At 41.4% G+C, this 20,877-nt stretch overlaps 1 protein-coding gene across 2 annotated transcripts; it reads left to right on the forward strand.

Annotated features, from left to right (window-relative positions):
• The first annotated feature begins 1,571 nt into the window (after positions 1–1,571).
• Positions 1,572–18,909, forward strand: LOC101354121 (glyoxylate/hydroxypyruvate reductase B-like). Of its 2 annotated transcripts, XM_023741195.1 has the most exons (6): positions 1,572–1,816; positions 3,795–4,179; positions 5,065–5,236; positions 8,795–8,973; positions 9,848–9,944; positions 18,706–18,909. In XM_023741195.1, exons 2-6 carry the CDS (start codon positions 3,798–3,800, stop codon positions 18,860–18,862), a joined length of 987 nt encoding a protein of 328 aa, XP_023596963.1. In that variant the 5' UTR covers positions 1,572–1,816; positions 3,795–3,797; the 3' UTR covers positions 18,863–18,909. The 2 variants fall into 2 exon arrangements, with proteins under 2 accessions (XP_023596963.1, XP_004386967.1); XM_004386910.2 differs by lacking the exon at positions 1,572–1,816 and having other exon boundaries at positions 3,600–4,179.
• The last annotated feature ends 1,968 nt before the right edge of the window (positions 18,910–20,877 follow it).

A 20,877-nucleotide genomic window follows, 5' to 3' on the forward strand; every position in this document is an offset into this window, starting at 1 on the left:
ACATCACCAGTCAATTTTTGAACATTTTCACCACCCCAAAAATAAATTTGCTATCCATTAACAGTCTCTCTCCATTTCTCCCTAACCCACCAAGCCCTAGGCTACCACAAATTTTTGTCTTTATAGATTTGCCCGTTCTGGATATTTCATGTACATGGAATCATTCAATATATGTGGTCTTTTGTGACTGAGTTCTTTCACTTACAGTAATGTTTTCAAGCTTCATCCATGACATAGCATGTATCAGTATTTCATTCCTTTTTATGGTCATGTAATATTCCATTTTATGGATATACCACATTTTATTTATCCATTCACCAGCTGATGAACACTTAGGTTGTTTCTACTTTTTGGCTACAATGAATACTTCTACTATGAACATCTGTGTACAAGTTTTTGTATGCACGCATACTTTCAATTTTCTTTGGTAGATATACCTAGGAGTGAAATTGCTGGGTCATATGGTAACTCTAGGAGCCCTGGTGGCACAGTGGTTAAGAGCTCTGCTGCTAATCGAAAGGTCAGCAGTTTGAATCCACTAGCTGCTCTTTGGAAAACCTATGGAGCAGTTCTACTCTGTCCTATAAGGTCTCTATGGGTCTGAATCAACTTGACGGCAATGGGTTTGGTTTGGTTTATGGTAACTCTATATGTTTTACTTTCTGAGGAACTAACGAACTGTCTTCCACACTGGCTGTACCATTTTACAATTCTGCCAGCAATATATATTGAAATCGACTTGATGGCAGTGGGTATGGGATGTTTAAAAAAAAAAAAACAGAACACTAAACCCGTTGCCGTCGAGTTGATTCCAACTCATAGCAGCCCTATAGGACAGGGTAGAACTACCCCATACGGTTTCCAAGCAGCACCTGGTGGATTCAAACTGCCAACCTCCTGGAGAGCAGTTAGTAGCTCTTAACCACTACACCACCAGGGTTTCCATGGGATATAAGGTTTCTAATTTCTCTGTATTCTCACCAACACTTGTTATTGTCTATCTTTTTAAAATCTAACCATCCAAACCCATTGCCCTGGAGCTGATTCCAACTCATAGCAACTGTATAGGACACAGTAGCACTGCCTTGGAGACACCTTGTATACATAAGAATCAGCTGTATACATAAGAATGTATGCATAAAAATCACGTGGGGATCTTGTTAAACTGTAGATTCTGATTCAGCATATCTGGGGTGGAAATGTAAATTCTCAGCAGTCTGATCGGACTGGTTCCAAGCCTCGCTTTCCTCTTTCCCACCCTTCTTGTCCCTATTTCTTTCTGTTCCAAAACCTAAAAAATATTTTTTTTGGTTGCATTTGGTTCTTATATTTATTGCTTTTAATTTTTTAAATTAAAATATATTCTTTATTTCCCCCCTCCCCCTCACCTGTCCCCTTGCTCCTCTCCTTTGAATTAAATTAGTTCTCTCTGTCCTTATGTTTCAGATGCTCCATCTCCCTTAATCACTTTAATCACTTAAACAGATTTAATCAGTTAAACAGGTGGTTTAAATGATTCCTAATAGGAAGACGCTTCTCTGGCTTCCAGAGTCTTGCACTATAGTCTCAGTGAAGCACCTTGTAGTTTAAGAGTAATTCGATCAGGCTCCTCCCCTCTGGGGCCTCGCCCCTCCCCTAGGCACCGTAACTAGAAAATCCCTGCCCAGAATATTGGGTAAGAGTCAGTCTTACTTTCCATTTGAAAGAAGCAGTTGGAAGTTTATTCTGCTTTATTTTTCTTTCTGGATCTCAATTTTACAACAAAAAAACCCCCAAATTTACAGCCCGAAGTCTGTTAACGGCAATTTCAGCAAAGGTAATATTCTCTCTCTTTTTTTTTTCCTTACTTTAAGCAATAATTTTGTAAGGAGGAGAAAATAACTCATTTTGAATCGACATCAGCTCAAGTTGAACAGCATGAGGAGAATGCACATAGCAACGAGAAGATGTGAATGTCTGAACTATTATTCTGTTAGCCGAAAACAGCTATAAAATCTTGATTTTTCCAAATTTTACACATGGTTTATCCTGAATTGTATGAAATTCAGATGCTTAATAATACACCCACTTGGTACCGTGTTCCTTCTTTGCCTGCATGTTATGTACCTGTCGATTCACGTTCCTATTGTCTGGCACATGATACCTACAGAGACCATGTTTATACCTGTTTAGCTCGGTTTATGCAGGAGTTAGAGGAAGAGAAGAAAGTGCAATGCTAATGTGCCAGTTCCATGCCAGGCACGACTCTGTGGCAGTGGGTTTTTTGTTATTACTACTCCAGTGTTACTGAGGAGACAACCCAGAAAGATTATGTAACTCGTCTAGAGTCAGACTGTTCAGAAGCGGCAGATACAGTAATGCCAAAATCCGCATGCCCCCCTCTGATTACAGGATCTCACGGTACACAGTGTTGAGTAATTATTCTCAACGACGATGATGTTTATAGTGGAACTGACTTTCTGTCTCATGCTCGTGGCCTGTGACTGGAGGTGGATCACAGCGCGGGTTCTTGTTGAAAGGAATTAGAAAGCAAGAGAAAGAGACTGAGAAAGGAGTAACCTCCTTGAATCTACCTGTGCTCTTGATTGCTGATACTCCCCTTTCCCTTAACTCGGAATCTTACTCCCTTTTAGCTTTGGAGCAGCCATGAATCATGGCAGAATCTTGGCTCCTCTCCGTATACAACACTAACAATAATATTGTATTATGATGATGATGATTGCTTTTAACCAACATTAGTGGTTAAAAGAGGTCAGAATCAAGCCTCCTCTCTGTGAAAATAAACATTTGCACCTCAAATAACACAATCTTTTACTTAATCTCCAAACAGTAAATACAAGTTGTTGTTTTTTTTTACGCAATTATGCTCTGACCTTTGAACAATTAAAAAAAATTTTTTTAGCTCTGCTATTCCCAAAAATAACATGCATTCACTAGCCTCAACACCCGGAAAGCAACAGGTTTTCCTTTTAGAGGAAAGATACACAATGTTAAAAATATCTCATTTTTTATTAGGAGCAAGGAACATAAAGCTTTCTTTAATTCATTTGACAAACAACAACAAATATTTTTTAGTTCCACAGTATGGTCAGCAAATAGCGTATGCACTGTCTATTTCTGCCAAGGTAACAAATTACCTTAATACTTAGTGGCTGGAAATAACAGACCTTTATTATCTCAGTCTCTGTGGGCCAGGAATCTGGAAGTGGCTTAGCTGCTTTCCTCAGCCTCTGGGTCTCTCAAAACGCTGCAGTCAGGGCTTCAGCAAGGGCCGTAGTCGCCTCAAGGCTCCAGTGGGGGCGGATCTACTTCCTGTCTCATGCATGGGCTTTTGCACAGAGCTGCCTCATGGCATGGCAGCTGGCTGCCCCCAGAGCAGGTGATCCGAGAGGGAGCACCCACGACAGAAGCCAATCTTTTAATGACTGAATCTCAGAAAGATTTCCCAGTTCTTCCGCAATATTCTATTCGTTAGAAGCAAGTCAAACAATTCATCTCACACTCCAGGGGAGGAGATTTCACAAAGGCATGAATACCAGAGTCAGAGTCACTGGGGCCATCCACAGGCAGTGAAAGGGTAGAAATAAAGACAGAGGTAAGTGAGCAAGATGGAAAAAGACTTGGTACAGTCAGATTTCTGGGTCTATTGCCTTTCAGGTTTTACAGGAATTTATCCAGGAAATAAAATTAATTGCATTCTTATAATTTAGGAAATCTGAGGAGTAGCAGAAGAGCAGGTGGGCTGTTCTCTTAAAGACTTTTCTTTGCAGAAATCATGTTCTCTCTTTTTGCAGGTCATGGGAGATCAAGAACTACCTGGGGTTTTGGTATCTGGATTTGAAGGGCCCCATAGTATATGTGAGGACCATATCAGAAAACTGCAGAAACACTTTAATCTCATTACCATGCAGGAATTTTTGGAAAATAAAACACAATTCAGTCAAAACATCCAAGCTGTCTACGTATGGGGAGGCTGGCCAGTTATTGACAAAGAGCTCCTACAGAGCCTGCCCTGCTTGAAGATCATAGCCAGTGTAGGAGTAGGTTTAGACCACCTAGACCTGAAGCTCATTGCTGGCTTTGGTGTGAAGGTGGCCAACACACCGCAGGCAGTCTCAAAACCCACAGCAGACATGGGAATGGCCTTATTGCTGGCTTCTGCCCGGAAACTGGTGAAAGGTAAGATGCCCATTTAAACTGTTGGTTTTCCAAAGAATTTTACTGATGTATATTTACTACATACAAATTAAGATAATTTAAAAATATGTAAGTAGGTATCTTCAAAATACACATTTTTCTAGTTGTCCTGATTTCTCCGTACCATGTCTATGACTTTGTTTTACTTGGGAGTTTAAGCCTCTCTTGGTAGTTTGCAGCCTGCACTGGCGCCCGAGACTGACAACCCCAAGCAAATACATTCCAGCAGTCCCTGTTTGCTAGCAGTTATTTCCCACCCCACTCCCAAATTTCACTCACTTACATACCAGATAGAAAAATGTATATGTGTATGTGTGTGTGAAGGAATTTCAGAACCAGTATGGAAATACCCTTGGAGGTCATTCATCAGCAGGTCAGGCTTGCTACCCTGGGGTCATGACCTGCAAATGCGTAGGTTGAATCCCACCTATTCATACATTGAGACATCTCTGGGAGTGGCCCTGAGAAAGATAACATAGCAATTCAAAACTTCTTCCGTCCTTCCCAAATGGAGACTTGATGTAAAAGGGTTTGAGAGATGAAGCAGGAACCAGGTCTTTTCTATTTCTGCCTACTGGTTAACACACACACACACAAAACAACAACAACTCATTTCAACCAGAAAGCCTTCCTTAACATGAAAGAAGTTGCTATTTTAAAACATTCATCCATGAATCTCTGATCTCATTGTAAGGAAACTACCATTTATTCCCATTATTCATGTCTTGCAGAAACATGTGTTTACTGTCATGTAGAAATGCGTGAGGGCCTGTAGTTCAAGCGGGCATTCTCTCACTGATCCAAGTGAAGATTGTGGGAGGTGTTGACACCATTTCCATTGCTCAGTCTGTACCTTATACATTCCAGGTCATCAGCTGGCTATTTCACCAGATACAAAGAACTTTAATATAAATTGGGTGGGTCAAGATGTCACAGGTGCCACCCTGGGAATCATTGGCATGGGCGCAATTGGATATAAGATCGCTCAGAGGGCCAAAGCCTTCGAAATGAAGATTCTATATCATAATAGGACCCGCAGGTAAAATTCAGAAAATGGACTTTTGTATTAACTAAGCAGAACTTGTACCATTACTACCTTAAATATTGCTTGGATATATTGTTCTTCCATTTTTCATAAACCTCTCCTCATCTTTCCAAGAAGTAGGACTGGTGATTGTCTTAGTTATCTAGTGTTGCCATAACAGAAATACAACAAGTGGCTGAGTTTAACAAACAATTCTCTCACAGTTTAGGAGGCTAGAAGTCTGAATTTAGGGCGCCAGCTCTAGGGGAAGGCTTTCTCTCTTTCTCGGTTCTGAGGGAAGTTCATGTCATCAATCGTCCTCTGGTCTGGGAGCTTCTCAGCATGAGAGCTCTGGGTCCAAAGGACACGCTCTGCTCCTGGTGCTTCTTTCTTGGTGGCATGAGGTCCCTTTCCTCTCTGCTCGATTCTCTTATATCTCAAAAGAGATTGACTCAAGATACAAAGTAATTCTGTAGATTGAGTCCTGCCTCATTAACATAACTGCCTCTAATCCTGCCTCATTAACATCACATCATAGAGCTTAGAATTTACCACACACAGGATAATCACATCAGATCACAAAATCTTGGACAACCACCCAATATTGGGAATCATGGCCTAGCCAAGTTGGCACACATTTTGGGAGGACACAATTCAATCCATAACAGTGATCAAGAAAGGGACTGTGATATTTTGATGATTAGCTAGAAAAGTGGCTATAACTCCTTTTATTGAAAAAAATTTCACCAGGAAGGAAAGAGAATTTTAACTCACCTATACAGTGTGCTTTATTTCTAATATGATTTTTTGACTATAGGAGATACTGTCCTCCACCCCCACTGAACAATTTGATTGGTTCCTTTAATACTGAGGTATATATACTCATGCCTTTTTTTCAAAGCTTTTGAAACTTATACAATTTCCCAAACCAGGCAGCAAGAACTGCCCATCTGGGAGCCCACCGAAGTGTCCTTATTTGTGCCCTATTTGCTCAAGCTAAGTGACAGCAAAAGCATCCTCACTCAATGTGAGTTGCAGTTTTAGGGGAGATTCTCTCACTACCAAAAGATAAGTACATTGTTTTGTGATAGCTCTGAAATTTATATCTCCAGCTGGCCTTCCACTTGTACCCCAGACCTTTTCTCTGGGCTTTCCACACAGGTATCCAGTTGCTGTTTTGAAACTTCAATGTCTTACAGACACCTTAAATTTCCGTGTTCAAAACTGAACTCTTGACCTCCATCCTTGTGTTAGTGCTTCTCAATTAAGTCTTCATCTTCTTGGTAAGTGGCACTACCACACACTCAGTTATTCAGTCTAAAATCCTAGGGGTCATTCTTGATTTCTCCTTCCTTTCATGATCCAATTCCTTTGTCCAACACCAAGTCCTATTGATTCTTTCCCCAAAATATACCTCGAACCTGCCTGTTTCCCTCAAACTTCATGGATTCTTCCTTAGTCCATCGTTTTTCACCTGTTCTACAGCAACATCCTCCTAAGGGCTGTCCTTACACCCACTGTCGAATTATCCAATCCGTGATGGTTAAGGTTATATGTCAACTTGGCTACACCGTGATTGTCAGTGGTTTGGCAGATATTATGTAATCATCATCCATTTTGTGATCTGATGTGAACAGCCAATCAGCTGAAAGGGGAGTTTCCTTGGGGATGTGGTCTGCATCCAATGTATATGGATGTTCTGGCAAAGCTCTCTCTTTCTCAATCTTGCATCTAACTCATCATCCTCTGACCTCTGGTTCTTGGAACATGAGCCAGCAGCCTGCCATCTGACCTGCTGATTTTGGGCTCGTCAGCCTCCACCTGATGCCTGGCTTACGGATTTGGGACTTGTCAACTTCCCCAATTGCATGAACCATTTCCTTGAAACAAATCTCTAATAAATCTCTTTCTCCCCTCTGCCGCCCTCCTTCCCTCTCCTCTCTCTCTGTCTCTCTCTCTCTCTGTCTCTCTCTCTATATATATATACGTTTCAGTGGTTTTGCTCCTCTAGAGAACCCAGCCTAGGATGTAATCCATCCTCTATAAAGCAGCCATTGCTTAAAACCCTTTGGTGGCTTCCCAGTGCATATAGAACAAAATGCAATTCCTTACCAACATATGCAAGGCCTTATATAATCCAGCCTCTGTCTCTATCTCTGTCTCCCAGGGATTTTTCATCTTTTCTGGGTAATGGGCCGTTCGTTCGTCTTATGATGTCTATGGACCTTTTATGGGTTGAATTGTGTCCCCCTGAAATATGTGCTATAAATCCTAACCCCTACACCTGTGTTTATAATTTGGGAAAGGGTTTTCTTTTTTATGTTAATGAGGCAGTAGTAGTGTAGGGTAGGGTATGTCTTAAGCCAGTCACTTTTTGAGATATAAAAAGAGCAGATCAGGCACAGAAGAAGCAAGCGGAAATGGAGGAAGATAGATGCCATACCAAATGATGATCACCAAGGAACCAAGGAATAGAAGGTTTTCAGACACAAGGACCTTCCCTCAGAGTGGACAGAGAGAGAGCCTTCTCCTAAAGCCAGTGTCCTGAATTTAGACTTCTAGCCTCCTAAACTGTAAGAACATAAATTTCTGTTTCTTAGAGCCACCCACTTGTGGTATTTCTGTCATAGCAGCACTAGATAACTAAGACAGACCCCTTTTCGGAATAATATTTTTAAATGCACAAAATAAAATACATCATGTAATATATTTCATATATTACAATTATATTGAAATATAGTTTTTAAATTTTAAACATATATATATTGTGTGCTATGAGGGGGCAAATGCTGAGGTGCCCAGGGCTCTTCCCTGGAACACGTGTGCTGTGTGGGGCACTCGGGAGGGACCACGGCCTGCCTGGCATTCGTTTTCCTCTGTGCCATTCCTGGCTGCAGACACACGTGTTAGAAGAGAATGTGTACAGTTTTGTTATTCCATGTTTGTAAGTCAGTGGTGGTTACCCAGGAATGCTGTGAATGCCTGGGCCATAGAATTTCTGTGAGTAATCGGCTGTCTGGGATGGCCAGAGCAGGAGTTAAAATTGTGCTAAAAACCAAACCAAAACAAAAAGAAAACAGCCAAAATCTCGAGTGCATCAGACCCTTTGCTTCCTGCTCAACAAACAGCATTCCCAGGCTCTTCCCTGTTTGGTTTTGCGGGAATCTTGGATGTGTTTGCCCAGCCTTGGACACTACTGAAAGTATATATAATGCTGGACTGCACTTGGCTCTGGGAGCCCAGGGGGGTGAGATGCTGCCCCTGCACCAAGGAGCTCTGGTCTGGTGTGGAACAGCCGCTGCCTACAGGTTCTGGGGGCAAACCCTTGGAGAACCCAAAGGTGCCCAAGGGTCAGTTGGAGATTCCGAGTGGCTGGAGGGCCCTGATACCTGACTCTCGGCAGAGTCTAGGCACTTAGGGGCCATATGGCAGCACTGAAGGGAGGCTCTAGTTCCATCCAGCTGGCAAGGCTCACTCTCAGAGACTCCTTCCTGGATGGGCTTGCCCTCCTCTGGGGCAATAGGACAAATATCTGACTAGAGAAGGTGATCTGTCTCCTTACTACCTTTATAGGAAATTGGCAGAGGAGGAGGCGGTTGGAGCCACTTACTGTGAGCGCCTGGATGACCTGCTGCAGCAATCAGACTTCGTGATGTTGGCAGCCAGCCTGACCCCCCAGACCCAGAACATGATTGGGAAGAGGGAGCTGAGACTGATGAAACCTAAAGGGATTCTCATCAACGTTGGCAGAGGTAGAAACACCCCACTTGTTTGTCTTTAGGCAAAATGGAGTACTGCTCTCTTTGGTCAGAAAATCACACAGCTATACTTTTAGCACTTCCCGTCACCCTTTTTTGAATGGCATCCTGATTCAACAGATCCACCTAGACTGTGAACTAAAAAGAACTTTACTTTCTATTTAGAAATGCTCCTGATTTTTGTCTTCATGTTGTTTTGAACCTCAAATTAGTGCCAAAAATACGAGAATGCGACAACATACAGATTTTCAAACCCAAGCTTGGGTATTTATTTGGTGTGGGGACGTCAGTTTGATCCTCTGGGAGTAATTAGACAAAATGTATGGGGATGAATTTTCTGAGCCATCACTTTCCAAAACTGATGGGTGTTACTTTGATGGTTTGACATTTACCTAGTGCTTTATATGTTTAAATACAGGAAGTAGTCAGGCCTGTGCTAGAATCAAACATAATGGTGAGTTGCATATGGCATTCACTAAGAAGGGAGACAAGGTTCTTTTGACACTGGCAAGTGAAGCATGTACGAGGGTCAGTGCAGCAGAACCTACAAGCCTCATCTGTAAAATAATGTTGACCTTGCTAGTTTATTTGAGGATTCAGTGGTGAAGCATAATGTATGTGAAGGGCACCCTACCTGGTACCTGGTGGGCTCTCACTACTGGTTTATACTAATAATTCAGGCAGTTTATAGCAACAATTCAGGTAGTATGATGTTCACATGCTCTTTCTTAAACCTTTGACATACCTTAAACATGTTATTGGAAAAAATTAAGATGTATTTGAATGAGTAGCTGATGTGACTGATACTTCTCTTCTGTATATTGTCTGAACATGGTGACTACAGAGGAATATTGTTTTGTTGATTCAGGCCTATTAGTTGACCATGATGCTCTGGTGGAAGCTCTTCAGACCGGGATAATTAACGCCGCAGCGTTGGATGTGACGTACCCTGAACCCTTGCCAAGGTGACTAAACAAAACAAAATCTATAAATCCTTCTTGAAAAAAGTAGAGGCAAAGTCCTCAGATAATGGCTTCTTTTGGCTTTTGTAGCCTTACTGAGTCATAGAACTAGAGAATCTTGGAGTTAGAAGGGCCTGAAGAGTCCTCTGGTGGCACATCCCCCTCAGGGTAAGAGGGGCACCTCCTACAGACCACACCTGGCCTCTGCTTCACCCCCTTCTAGATGCTCTCCATAGACAATTCCTCCTTAGATTGAGCCAAAATAGCCCTCCTCTTCACCTGTTGATCCTGGGTTGCCTCTGGAGCATCCGAGGATAAGTTTGATCATTCTCTCTTCTAGATCTTCATGTATTTGTAAGATACCTAGTATGCTTCATCTTTGTTTTGTGAGGCTAAATATTCTCATGCCCTTCAGTTGTAGCCTAAGGATGGAGTTCCAGATAAATTACCATTATTACTGTCTTCCTCCTAGAGTTTTTAGTTGTTAAGGTCCTTTGAAAATGTGCTCTGGAGTTATGAACACAATATTTGTGTTGTGGCCTGACCATTGCAGGACAATAAAACAAAGTTTACGTTATTAGTATGTGTTTTCAAGCAGTCACATCATACCTTTATTCGTTATTCGTATGTGTTTTCTAGCAGTCATGTCATACCTTTACTCATCAAGTTTTTAGATAGTGAAAACTGAAGTTGTTATCTCCTCAACTGATTTTTTAAATATATATGTGGAATTTTACATTTATTTGTTTTTAATTTATTTGTGTGTTTTGGCCCAATGATCCAGCCTGTTGAGACTGAAGGCTTACACTTCTGTCATTCATTAAAAGAGCTCCTAACTTTAACTTTAATTGTTATCCAGTAAACAAATTACTGTCAGCTGAATGTTTTACATTAAAACCAAATTTAATGTCCAAGTTTATCAAGATTGACCACAGAACTTACAGACACTTCTGAACAAAATAATAATTTATCTGGAACAGAGGTTCTGGGGTTCTGTGAAGTCAAATCTATTTTTTTCCAAGGCTATTTTTATAATACTCTGAGATGTTATTCACCTTTCCACTCGTGTTTTCTCATGAGTGGTCAGTGGAATTTTCCAGAGGCTAATGACGTGATGATGTCGTCACTCTGATGGCTAATGTAATGTGTGCTTCTATGTTATAATATTTAATTTTGTTTCAATTTTAATATCCAATATAGTAAATGTCAATAGATATAACCCACATAAACAAAAGATTCTCTGGGGCTCTCAATTTTTAAGAGTGTAAAGAGGTTCTGTGACCAAAAGTTTGACAACCACTGATCTAGAACAAAAATTAATTTCAATATAAATTAGAAAGCATGAGCATTTTAAGCAGTTAGCTGTCAATTTACTCTAAAACCTAGAAGTCATGTGGTCATCCCTGTTGCCTATTCTGCTGAAATGAGCTTTTTATTAGATTCACTATCAAGTCACAGGACATATATCAGGACTATATCCTAATGTTTAGTTTAACTTAATAAGTGATGCACACTCAGTGTCCCATGTGAAATAATTCTTGTGGCCGAGAGATTTAACAATTATTTTATGAATAATTTAATCTTTAAATAACCATATTCACTTCTAATCTCTATCTTATCCCTATCAGATATTTTTGAGTTTTCATCTTTATTTTTTTGGAGGGAAATTCTATTGCTGCTTACCACAGTGTGTTCTACTGTGAAAAAAATAATTTAAAAAGTCGGAAATTTGAGGTTGTAAAATTCAGGTAGTTGTAGCATCAGAACCTGTCTAGCTTCAGGGGAAATAATGAGAATCACCATCAGCCCAAAGCTGATTCCTATGAGGTGGAGGTTAGACATACCTCTGCTCTCCAACCTTTTTACCAATTCTGACACCACTGTCCCTCTCACGGCACTCTCTACTTCTCTTCTGGGTTTGATAATCTGTTGCAATGTCTACACAGAACTTACAGACCATACTTAAAGTAAGTGATTTATTAAGGAAACAACAAGGTACAACTCAGGATCAAGATCAATAAGCTACAACTCAGAATCAGGATCAGGGAGTGTATAGGCAAAGTCTGAAAGGCTTCCCCGAAGAGGAGAGTACATCCACCCCTTCTTCAGTGCAGGACAGCCCTCTCAGCTCCTCTTGGCCATGCAGGCAAGCAGGCCCTTCTATCTGCCTCTTGGCCATGCAAGCCTCCTCTCAGCCCCCTGAGGACAGGTTCTTCTCGGCCTAAGGTCAAGCTCCTCTAGGCCGTCTGAGGACAGGCCTCCTCTTGGTCCCTTCCAGATGGGCCTTTCTGCCTTCAGCTTTCCTGTCATCACCACCGACTCTGCTGCAGGGCCCCTTCCAGGCCTGTTGTCGTCTTCAATATTACAGCCCTTGACCCGTGTTACAGCTCGTTTAGGAGATTCTTTGCCTCATCTCCCTCTGCTTCTTCTCTCTTCTCTCTTCCTTCTGCTTCTGTCTGCTTTCTATTTCAAAATCTTCTGTGGAGCTGGCTACATAGATACACAAACTGCTCATCAGTGTCAAGGCATGGCCCTCCCACCAGGGCCATGAACTAATCAATGCCCCCTTGGTAGACCACAGACACTTCTTTTGCATAGTACGCCACAGATACTTTATTTGCGTAGTATATTGACCAGTCCTTGCAAGGTGTATGTCAATCACAGGACAAGACAAAAAGTATCAAACCACAAGTTGTTTACAGTTTATCCAGGAAATGACAATCAACCTGGACAAAAGTAACCCTCTAGGGTAGAAAATTAGGGCAAAGGTAACTCCTTAGAGCTTAGGGGAAGAATTTCTCAAGTTGTCTTTGAAGAACCAAGGCAAAAGACCACATAAAGGAACTCATTTCACCACAGGAGTTATTTAGTCATACTACATAAGTATTGTTTGTTTTACAAAAAGATTTACTATAAGATTATAGTAAAAGGAAAAAATTCATTTACTAATGGTGTTGGAAGTCCCCAAGATTACTCTCAGGTTCAATGATTCTTTAGAAGGACTCACAGAACTCAGAAAAGCAGTTATACTCACAGTTACAGTTCATTACAGTGAAAGAATGCAGATTAAAATAAGAAATGGCAAAAAGTGCATAAGGTGGAGCTCAGGAGAAACCAAGTACAAGCTTCCAGTTGTTCTCTCCTAATGGAGTTGTGAGGATGAAGCTTATTTCTCCTAACAACAATGTGTGACAACATGTACAAAGTTTTTTTGCCAGACAGGAGAGCTCCCCTAAGCCTTGGTTACCAGGGTTTTTACTGGAGGTCAGTCAATCACTGCAGTGCAGTGAATTACTTAATATGGCCCTTCTAGGCATAATCTTTGTAACTCCCATCAAATGACTGGGTGGAACTATGCAAATGAGGTTCTTGTGGCCCCCTAAAGGGATTGGATAGCTTGCTAATAATGTAAATAAGGTGCATGGTACCCTTGTGGGAGTGGGACCATGCAAATAAGGTATATGGAAGTCTAACAAGGGAACTGGTCAGGTTTGCCATCTGGCTAGGCTTAAAATGAGTCATCACAGAGGTGGGAAGGGAGGATCTCACCACCGTCAGGAAAGAAGAGCCAGGAGTGGAGCGTGTCCATCCTTTGGACCCAGGATCCCTATGCTGAGACAGGAGACAGACAGAGCTATAACACCAGAGACGGTGAGAAGCAGCTGCAGAGAAACAGCAGCAGCAGAACCTGCAGACCAGCAGAAGACAGTGCAATGGGCTTTCTGGCCCATGAGTAAAAAAACTGAGTGCCTTTGGGCAGGAGCATTGCTAGTGGAGAAGGGTGCCCCTGGGCACTTGGTAGAGCTAGGTTTGCCAACCCACGGAGCTAAAGCTGAGCACCTTCTGGGCCAAGGCTTACTGATGGGGTGGGATGCCTTGGGGCACTTATAGGCAGAGCTAAAACAGCTTTGTAACACTTGCCCAAGCAGGGCAGAGGTTGAGGGGTCAGAGAGAGGTGTGCATGTGGGCATGGCTGAGAAGAGGCTATCCTGATCAAAGAACTGTCTCCTAAGCATTCCTAAACCTGAATTGTAACCTGTTACTCCCTCTAAAACTTGCTCTTGAACATACAGTAGCTAAAGTGAATGGAAGGAATAATGGAGTAAAAGAGCTGAACAGAAGATTTCAAAGGATGGATCGAGAAGACAAAGTAAAGTATTATAATGACACGTGCAAAGACCAGGAGTTAGAAAACCAAAAGGAAAGAACACATTCGGCATTTCTCAAGCTAATAGAACTGAAGAAAAAATTCAAGCCTTAATTTGCAATACTGAAGGATTCTATGGGGAAAATATTGAACAACACAGGAATCAGCAAAAGCAGATGGAAGGAATACACAGAGCCACTGCACCAAAAACAATTGGTTGATGTTCAACCATTTCAGGAGGTAGCATATGATCTAGAACTGATGGTATTGAAGGATGGAGTCCAAGCTGCATTGAAGGAATTGGCAAAAAACAAGACTCTAGGAATTGACAGAATACTAATTGAGATGTTTCAAGAAATGGATGCAATGCTGGAAGTGCTCACTCGTCTATGCCAAGATTTGGAAGACAGCTACCTGGCCAACTGTCTGGAAGAGGTTCATATTTGTGCCTGTGCCAAAGAAAGCTAATCCAACAGAATGCAGAAATTATCGAACAATATCATTAACATCACATGCAGGTAAAATTTTGCTGAAGATAATTCAAAAATGGTTGCAGCAGTACATCAACAGGGAACTGCCAGAAATTCAAGCCGGATTCAGAAGAGGATGTATCATTGTTGATGTCAGATAGATCTTGGTTGAAAGCAGAGAATACCAGAAAGATGTTTACCTGTGTTTTATTGACTTTGCAAAGGCATTCAACTGCATATCATAACATTGTGGGTAACACTGTGAAGAATGGGAATTCCAGAACACCTAATTGTGCTCATGAGGAACCTGTACATAGACCAAGAGGCAGTCGTTCAAACAGAACAAGGGGATGTTGTATGGTTTAAAATCAGGAAAGGTGTGCATTAGGGCTGCATCCTTTCACCATATTTATTCAATCTGTATGCTGAGCAAATACTCTGAGAAGCTGGACTACATGAAGAAGAATGTGGCATCAGGATTGGTGGAAGACTCATTAACAACCTGCTATATGCAGATAACACAACCTTGCTTGCTGAAAGTGAAGAGGACTTGAAGCATTTATTGATGAAGATCAAAGACTACAGCCTACACTATGGATTACACCTCAACATAAAACAAAAATCCTCACAACTAGACCAATAAGCAAAATCATGATAAACGGAGAAAATATTGAAGTTGTAAAGAATTTAATTTTCCGTGGATCCACAATCAATGCCCATGGAAGTAGCAGTCACGAAGTCAAACAACCCCCTGACACCCTTTTAACTCAGTACTGAAGTCACTCCCGAGGTTCACTCTTCAGCCAACCATTAGACAGGTCTACAGGACAAAAAATAACACATGTGAGGAATGTGCTTCATACTTCAATCATGTATACGAGACTAAATGGACACACCAGCCCAGAAGCAAAGATAAGAAGGCAGGAAGGGACAGGAAAACAGACCAAATGGAAATAGGGAACCTGAGGTGGAGAAGGGGGAAATGTTGACACATCGCGGGGTTGGCAGCCAATGCCAGAAAACTTGTATATTAATTGTTTAATGAGAAACTAATTTGCTCTGTAAACTTTCACCTAAAGCACAACAAAAAGAAAGAAAGAAATCAAACAATGTATTGCATTGGGCAAATCTGCTGCGAAAGACCTCTTTAAAGTGTTGAAAAGCAAAGATGTCACTTTAAGGACTGAGGTGCGCCTGACCCAAACTATGTTTTCAATCGCCATATATGCATGGGAAAGCTGGACAGTGAATAAGGAAGACCGAAGAAGAATTGATGCCTTTGAATTATGGTGTTGGCGAAGAATATTGAATATACCATAACCAGCCAGAAGAACGAACAAGTTTGTCTTGGAAGAAGTACAACCAGAGTACTCCTTGCAAGCGAGGATGGCTAGACTTCATCTCGTACTTTGGACATGTTATCGTGAGGGACCATCCCTGGAGAAAGAAATCATGCTTGGTAAGGTAGAGGGTCAGCGAAAAAGAGGAAGACCCTAGAAGAGATGGATTGACACAGTGGCTGCAACAATGGGCTCAAACACAGCAAGGATTATGAGGATGGCGCAGGACTGGTCAGTGTTTCGTTCTGTTGCAAATAGGGTAGCTATGAGTAGGAATCTACTTGATGGCACCTAACAACAACAACTTCTCTAATAAACCCCATAATCATGAGTATTGTCTGTGAGTTCTGTGTGGCCATTGCAACGAATTATCAAACTCAGCAGAGAAGGAGAGAGTGTCATGGGAGGGATGGTTGCTGTCAGAATTGTAAAAAGGTTGGAGAGTGGAGCCATGTCTGACCTCTGCCTCATAGCAGTCAGCCTTGGGCTGTTGATCTTAATTTTCCTTCCCCGTTGTGAAGTTAGAGGAGGTCAGAAGCCTCTGCCATGCCACTGCCATTTTCAGTCATGGAGGCATGGAGCACCCATATGACTGACTTAGCTACTCTCTCTTCAGCCTCCACCAGGAGTCAAACTGATTCAGCATGGCACAGAGCCCCAGGCAAACAAAAATTGGCACTCACCATAAATCACATTGTTAACATAAACTGTCTGGCATGGATCAAGGCCTTAAGCATGCAGTGACACTTATCAGGCAGGATACCCCAAGGGCTCAGAGATTATCTCCCAAGAGCCAGTCAAGGACCAGTCTTTCCTTCCGAATGTTCAGTTTGAGCACTCCAAACCCACTGCATTAACCCCTTACTGTACAGGCCACCCGCCTGGCCCTTGGCCTAGGCTTTCTTGTAGCAAAGCAATCATATTTGTTCAGAGTATGTACATTTAGTATAGCATTTGTAAAACAGATACAGCAAAAGTATCAGTATGAATATTCCTAACATTTGGAGGAGTCAGTGTGGGGTAGGGAAAATTTAAAGGAACAACTAATTTGTCCTATAAGGCCATTAAAGGCATTTCCATATTTTTGTACTTATTTGATTATTCATTTCTCCCTTGATCTACTGCTATCTGTACCTTATGATAAATGTGTACAGAACTATTTAACATAGAAATTAACTGATCGTTAGCTAAATCCAGTTCTTCCTCAGGCCAGTCATTTTCCATTGGTATTACATGCTTGGGAGGCCTTAACACCATCTCCCAATACATTTAATCATCAGTATTAATGTTATCATTTGACTCATCAGTATCAGTGTTATCATATGACTGGCTTACATAAGGTAGTCAAATCTTACCAACAATGCCAGTGTTATACCATATCATAGTATGGTCATGGCTCAATTCAGTTTCATTACAGAACAAATTAGTAAGAATTACAGAGGTATTTGCCCTTTCCCATATACTAGATATTATTGTGGAGCCCTGGTGGCATAGTAGTTAAAAGCGCTTGGCCGCTAACTAAAAGGTCAGTGGTTTGAATCTAAATCCACCAGCTGCTCCGCGGGAGGAAGATGTGGCAGTCTGCTTCCGTGAAGATTTACAGTCTAGGAAACCCTATGGGTCTCTATGAGTCAAAATCAACTGGACGACAGTGGGTTTGGTTTGGCATTATGGATAGGTATTACAACTGGCTATGATTTGGGTAGTTCTGGTTTCCAAGTTAACTGGAAACAAAGTCAGTCACCCTATCTCAGCTCACAAGCTTGTACTGAGACTGGTTTACATTATGTGCTGTTACGTAGCAAAGCCCATCTCCCTCCTATGGGGAGGACATGAGAGTATTCAGAATAGTTCCTACTCCTGCTAATTGTACATATCTTATTCTGGACTATTTTGGGGGTGAGGGCAGTCATAGCGCATCAATGTAAATTACAAGTGCCCCAGAGGACTTCCATAGGTTTGGAAGTACGTAAGATTTCCATGGGTGTGCGCCTTGATCCTCAACAGCTAGAATGGAGAGCCGTTGCCCCATGACTACTTCAGCCTTCATCTGTATTAAAAGAGTCAAGAGGCCTTGTTGGGTCAGGGTACAAGCTCTTTCCCAATGCTGGCTCCTAGCATTATGCAGCATTATTTGTTAAGTTGTCCTGACCCACTTAGTTAAAGCCTCATTATCTCTCCAGGCTGACTCTCTTGGCTTATTCCTGGAAGATAACTTCCTCTAATCTGTTTATTCCAGTTAATAAGTCTTTTTTCCTCTGAATGCTGCTCCTTATTAAAAGCTAATTCAGCTTGTCCTATGATACCTAGACCAGCACCACCTATCTCTCCTAAAGCCCTTTTCTGTCTTGTGGGCCAGTGGTTTTTAATCCACCACACATATTGCTATCGTATACTGTGGCTCGTGTGAAGTTAGGATCCATGTGTTGTACCCAAAAATGTTGGTTCCCCATACAAGGACTGGAAACCCTTGTGGCATAGTGGTTAAGAGCTACTACTGTTAACCAAAAGGTTGGCAGTTCGAATCCACCAGGTGCTCCTCGGAAACCTTACGGGGCAGTTCTACTCTGTCCTTTAAGGTTGCCATGAGTCGGAATTGACTCTACTGCAACAGATTTGGTTTTTTTTTTTAAATACTAGGATTAGATGAATGGTAGTCACATGTAGATGTTTGAGTATGCTTGAAGGCCTCTCATAGCCTTCCTTATCTCAGCACAGGGCTGTCCCCAGGGGAAAGTGAAGCCAGAATATGAGGTAAAAAGACCAAACAAGTCTAAACTGTTTTCTTCAATTAATTTGTATTTCAGAGATCATCCTTTGTTGAAGTTGAAGAATGTTACTCTGACACCTCATATTGGAAGTGCAACTCATCAGGCCAAACGACAAATGGTGGAGAATTTGGTCGAAAGCATCCTGGCTTGTCTCAATGGCCTTCCCATTCCTAATGAAGTGCTTCTTAAATGATTTATGTGGGCTAACGATTCAGTGGGATTAAAACATGGCAGATTAAATGGGAAAATATCACTATTTTATTCTGTGTCTTTATATGTGCCACTGTTGTTGTTGTTAGATGCTTTCAAGTCAATTCCAACTCATAGTGACCCCATGTGACAGAGTAGAACTGCCCCATAGGGTTTCTTAGGCAGTAATCAGATTGCCAGGTCTTTCTCCTGCTAAGCCAATGGGTCGGTTCGAACTGCTAAGTTTTCAGTTAGCAGCCGAGTGCTTAACTGCTACACCACCAGAACTCCTCTTATACATGCTACAGCTCATTATAGTTGTTGTTCTTAGCTGCTGTTGAGTCAGCTCTGACTCATTATGACCCCATGTGTAACAGAACGAAATGTTATCTGGTCCTGCACTGTCATCATGGTTGTTGGTATGTGTGAGTCCATTGCTGCAGCTAATGTATTTTGCGTGTATTTTCAGTGTTTTTCAACCTATGGAGTTCATCTTCCAGCACTATATTGGACAATATTATTATGATCCATAGGGTTTTCATTGGCTAATTTTTGGGAGTAGATCACAGGCCTTTCTTCTGTTTGTCTTAATTTGGAAGCTCAGCTGAAACCTGCCCACCATGGGTAACTCTGCTGGTATTTGAAGTACTGCTGGCATAGCTTCCAGCATCATAGCAATACGAAAGCCACCACAGTAGGACAAACTGACAGACGGGTGGTGACCATTTTATAGGCTGGTTTGATATTTTTTTGCTGCAAAGCTTTAAGAACAGTAATAATGGTTAACATATACTGAGGGCTTGCTAAGTGCTTCAAACCCGTTATTTCACTTCATCCACAAGGCAGCTTTATGAGGGAAGTTCTGTTATCATCATCCCCTATTTCACAGATAAGGAACTGAGCCCAGAGAAGATAAGTTACTACTTGTCTAAAGTCTCACTTTGCAAATAGCTGAATTTAGATTAAAACCCAGGGCTTTGTGCTCCAAGGTCTGTGGATTTCCCATTGGACTATGTTGCCTTCCATTTTATTCATTTCTGATAGCTTCTTAGATTGCATAGTATGTGAGGAACTTTTAAATTTTGAGGTGCTGGTAGGTCTAACTGGGGAGATTTCAGAACTAAAATTAAGCACTCTATTCAGAAATTAAACTGCGGGTTTTACTTTTATACTCCTAGTAATCATTAGGCTTCTGTTAAAGTTTGCTGTTTGAAAAACAAAGCTCAGTTGTGCTTGTTAAAAGTATTCCCACAACTGGCCTTAGAAAAAGCTTCATTGAGTTGTTAAAATAAATTATTAGAACCTATAGATAAACATGTTGTTTTAACTATCTTAAGAAGTTCCCCAGCAAGTGCTTAGGCATTATCTCTTTTCTCTCAGCCGAATAAGCAGAGTTTATTTACACTTTCCTAACCTATAGGGGGAAACTCTGGTGGCATAGTGGTTGAGTTCAGCTGCTAATCAAAAGGTCAGCAGTTTGAATCCACCAGGTACTCCTTGGAAACCCTATGGGGCAGTTCTATTCTGTCCTATAGGGTTGCTATGAATCGTAACGGACTTGACGGCAATGGGTTTGGTTTTTTGGTTTTGGTAACCTATAGGGTGGCTATGAGTTGGAATCGACTCGACGGCAAGGGTTAACTAATGGGAATCAACTAGACTGCAGCGGGTTTAGTTCTTTTTGGTTTAAGCAATGGTCAGTTCTGATCCCAACATTCCAATTAAGTTGGCCCAGCTGCAAATATATCACTAAACTTTCATGTCGAAATTGTTTATACTTTTCATTTTAGAAATATTGCCTTAGTTAAACTGTATTATGAGAGATTTGTGTTAGACTAGAAACTAATGTAAAGAAATCTCACCTCCTTTCCTGCCATTACTTTGATGTGAAATTGTTATCTATGTTCACTGTACTTACTAAATATCTGTTTTGCCTGTAAGGCAGAGCACACCGTTACAGCCAAACTGAACGCATGTCCTACCACAGTTCATTGCTTCAATACATTTTAGTTATTCAAA

This window comes from Trichechus manatus, unplaced genomic scaffold (genome assembly GCF_000243295.1).
Source record: "Trichechus manatus latirostris isolate Lorelei unplaced genomic scaffold, TriManLat1.0 scaffold00176, whole genome shotgun sequence".
In the NCBI taxonomy this organism is placed as follows: domain Eukaryota; kingdom Metazoa; phylum Chordata; class Mammalia; order Sirenia; family Trichechidae; genus Trichechus; species Trichechus manatus.

What these genes read in the sequence shown, in the direction of transcription:
- LOC101354121 (XM_023741195.1), top strand. Translation starts at nt 3,798, where the DNA reads ATGGGAGATCAAGAACTACCTGGGGTTTTGGTATCTGGATTTGAAGGG. An exon ending in TCTCATCAACGTTGGCAGAG is followed by an intron (nt 8,974 to 9,847) that starts GTAGAAACACCC and finishes TTGTTGATTCAG; the next exon opens with GCCTATTAGTTGACCATGAT. An exon ending in TACCCTGAACCCTTGCCAAG is followed by an intron (nt 9,945 to 18,705) that starts GTGACTAAACAA and finishes TTTGTATTTCAG; the next exon opens with AGATCATCCTTTGTTGAAGT.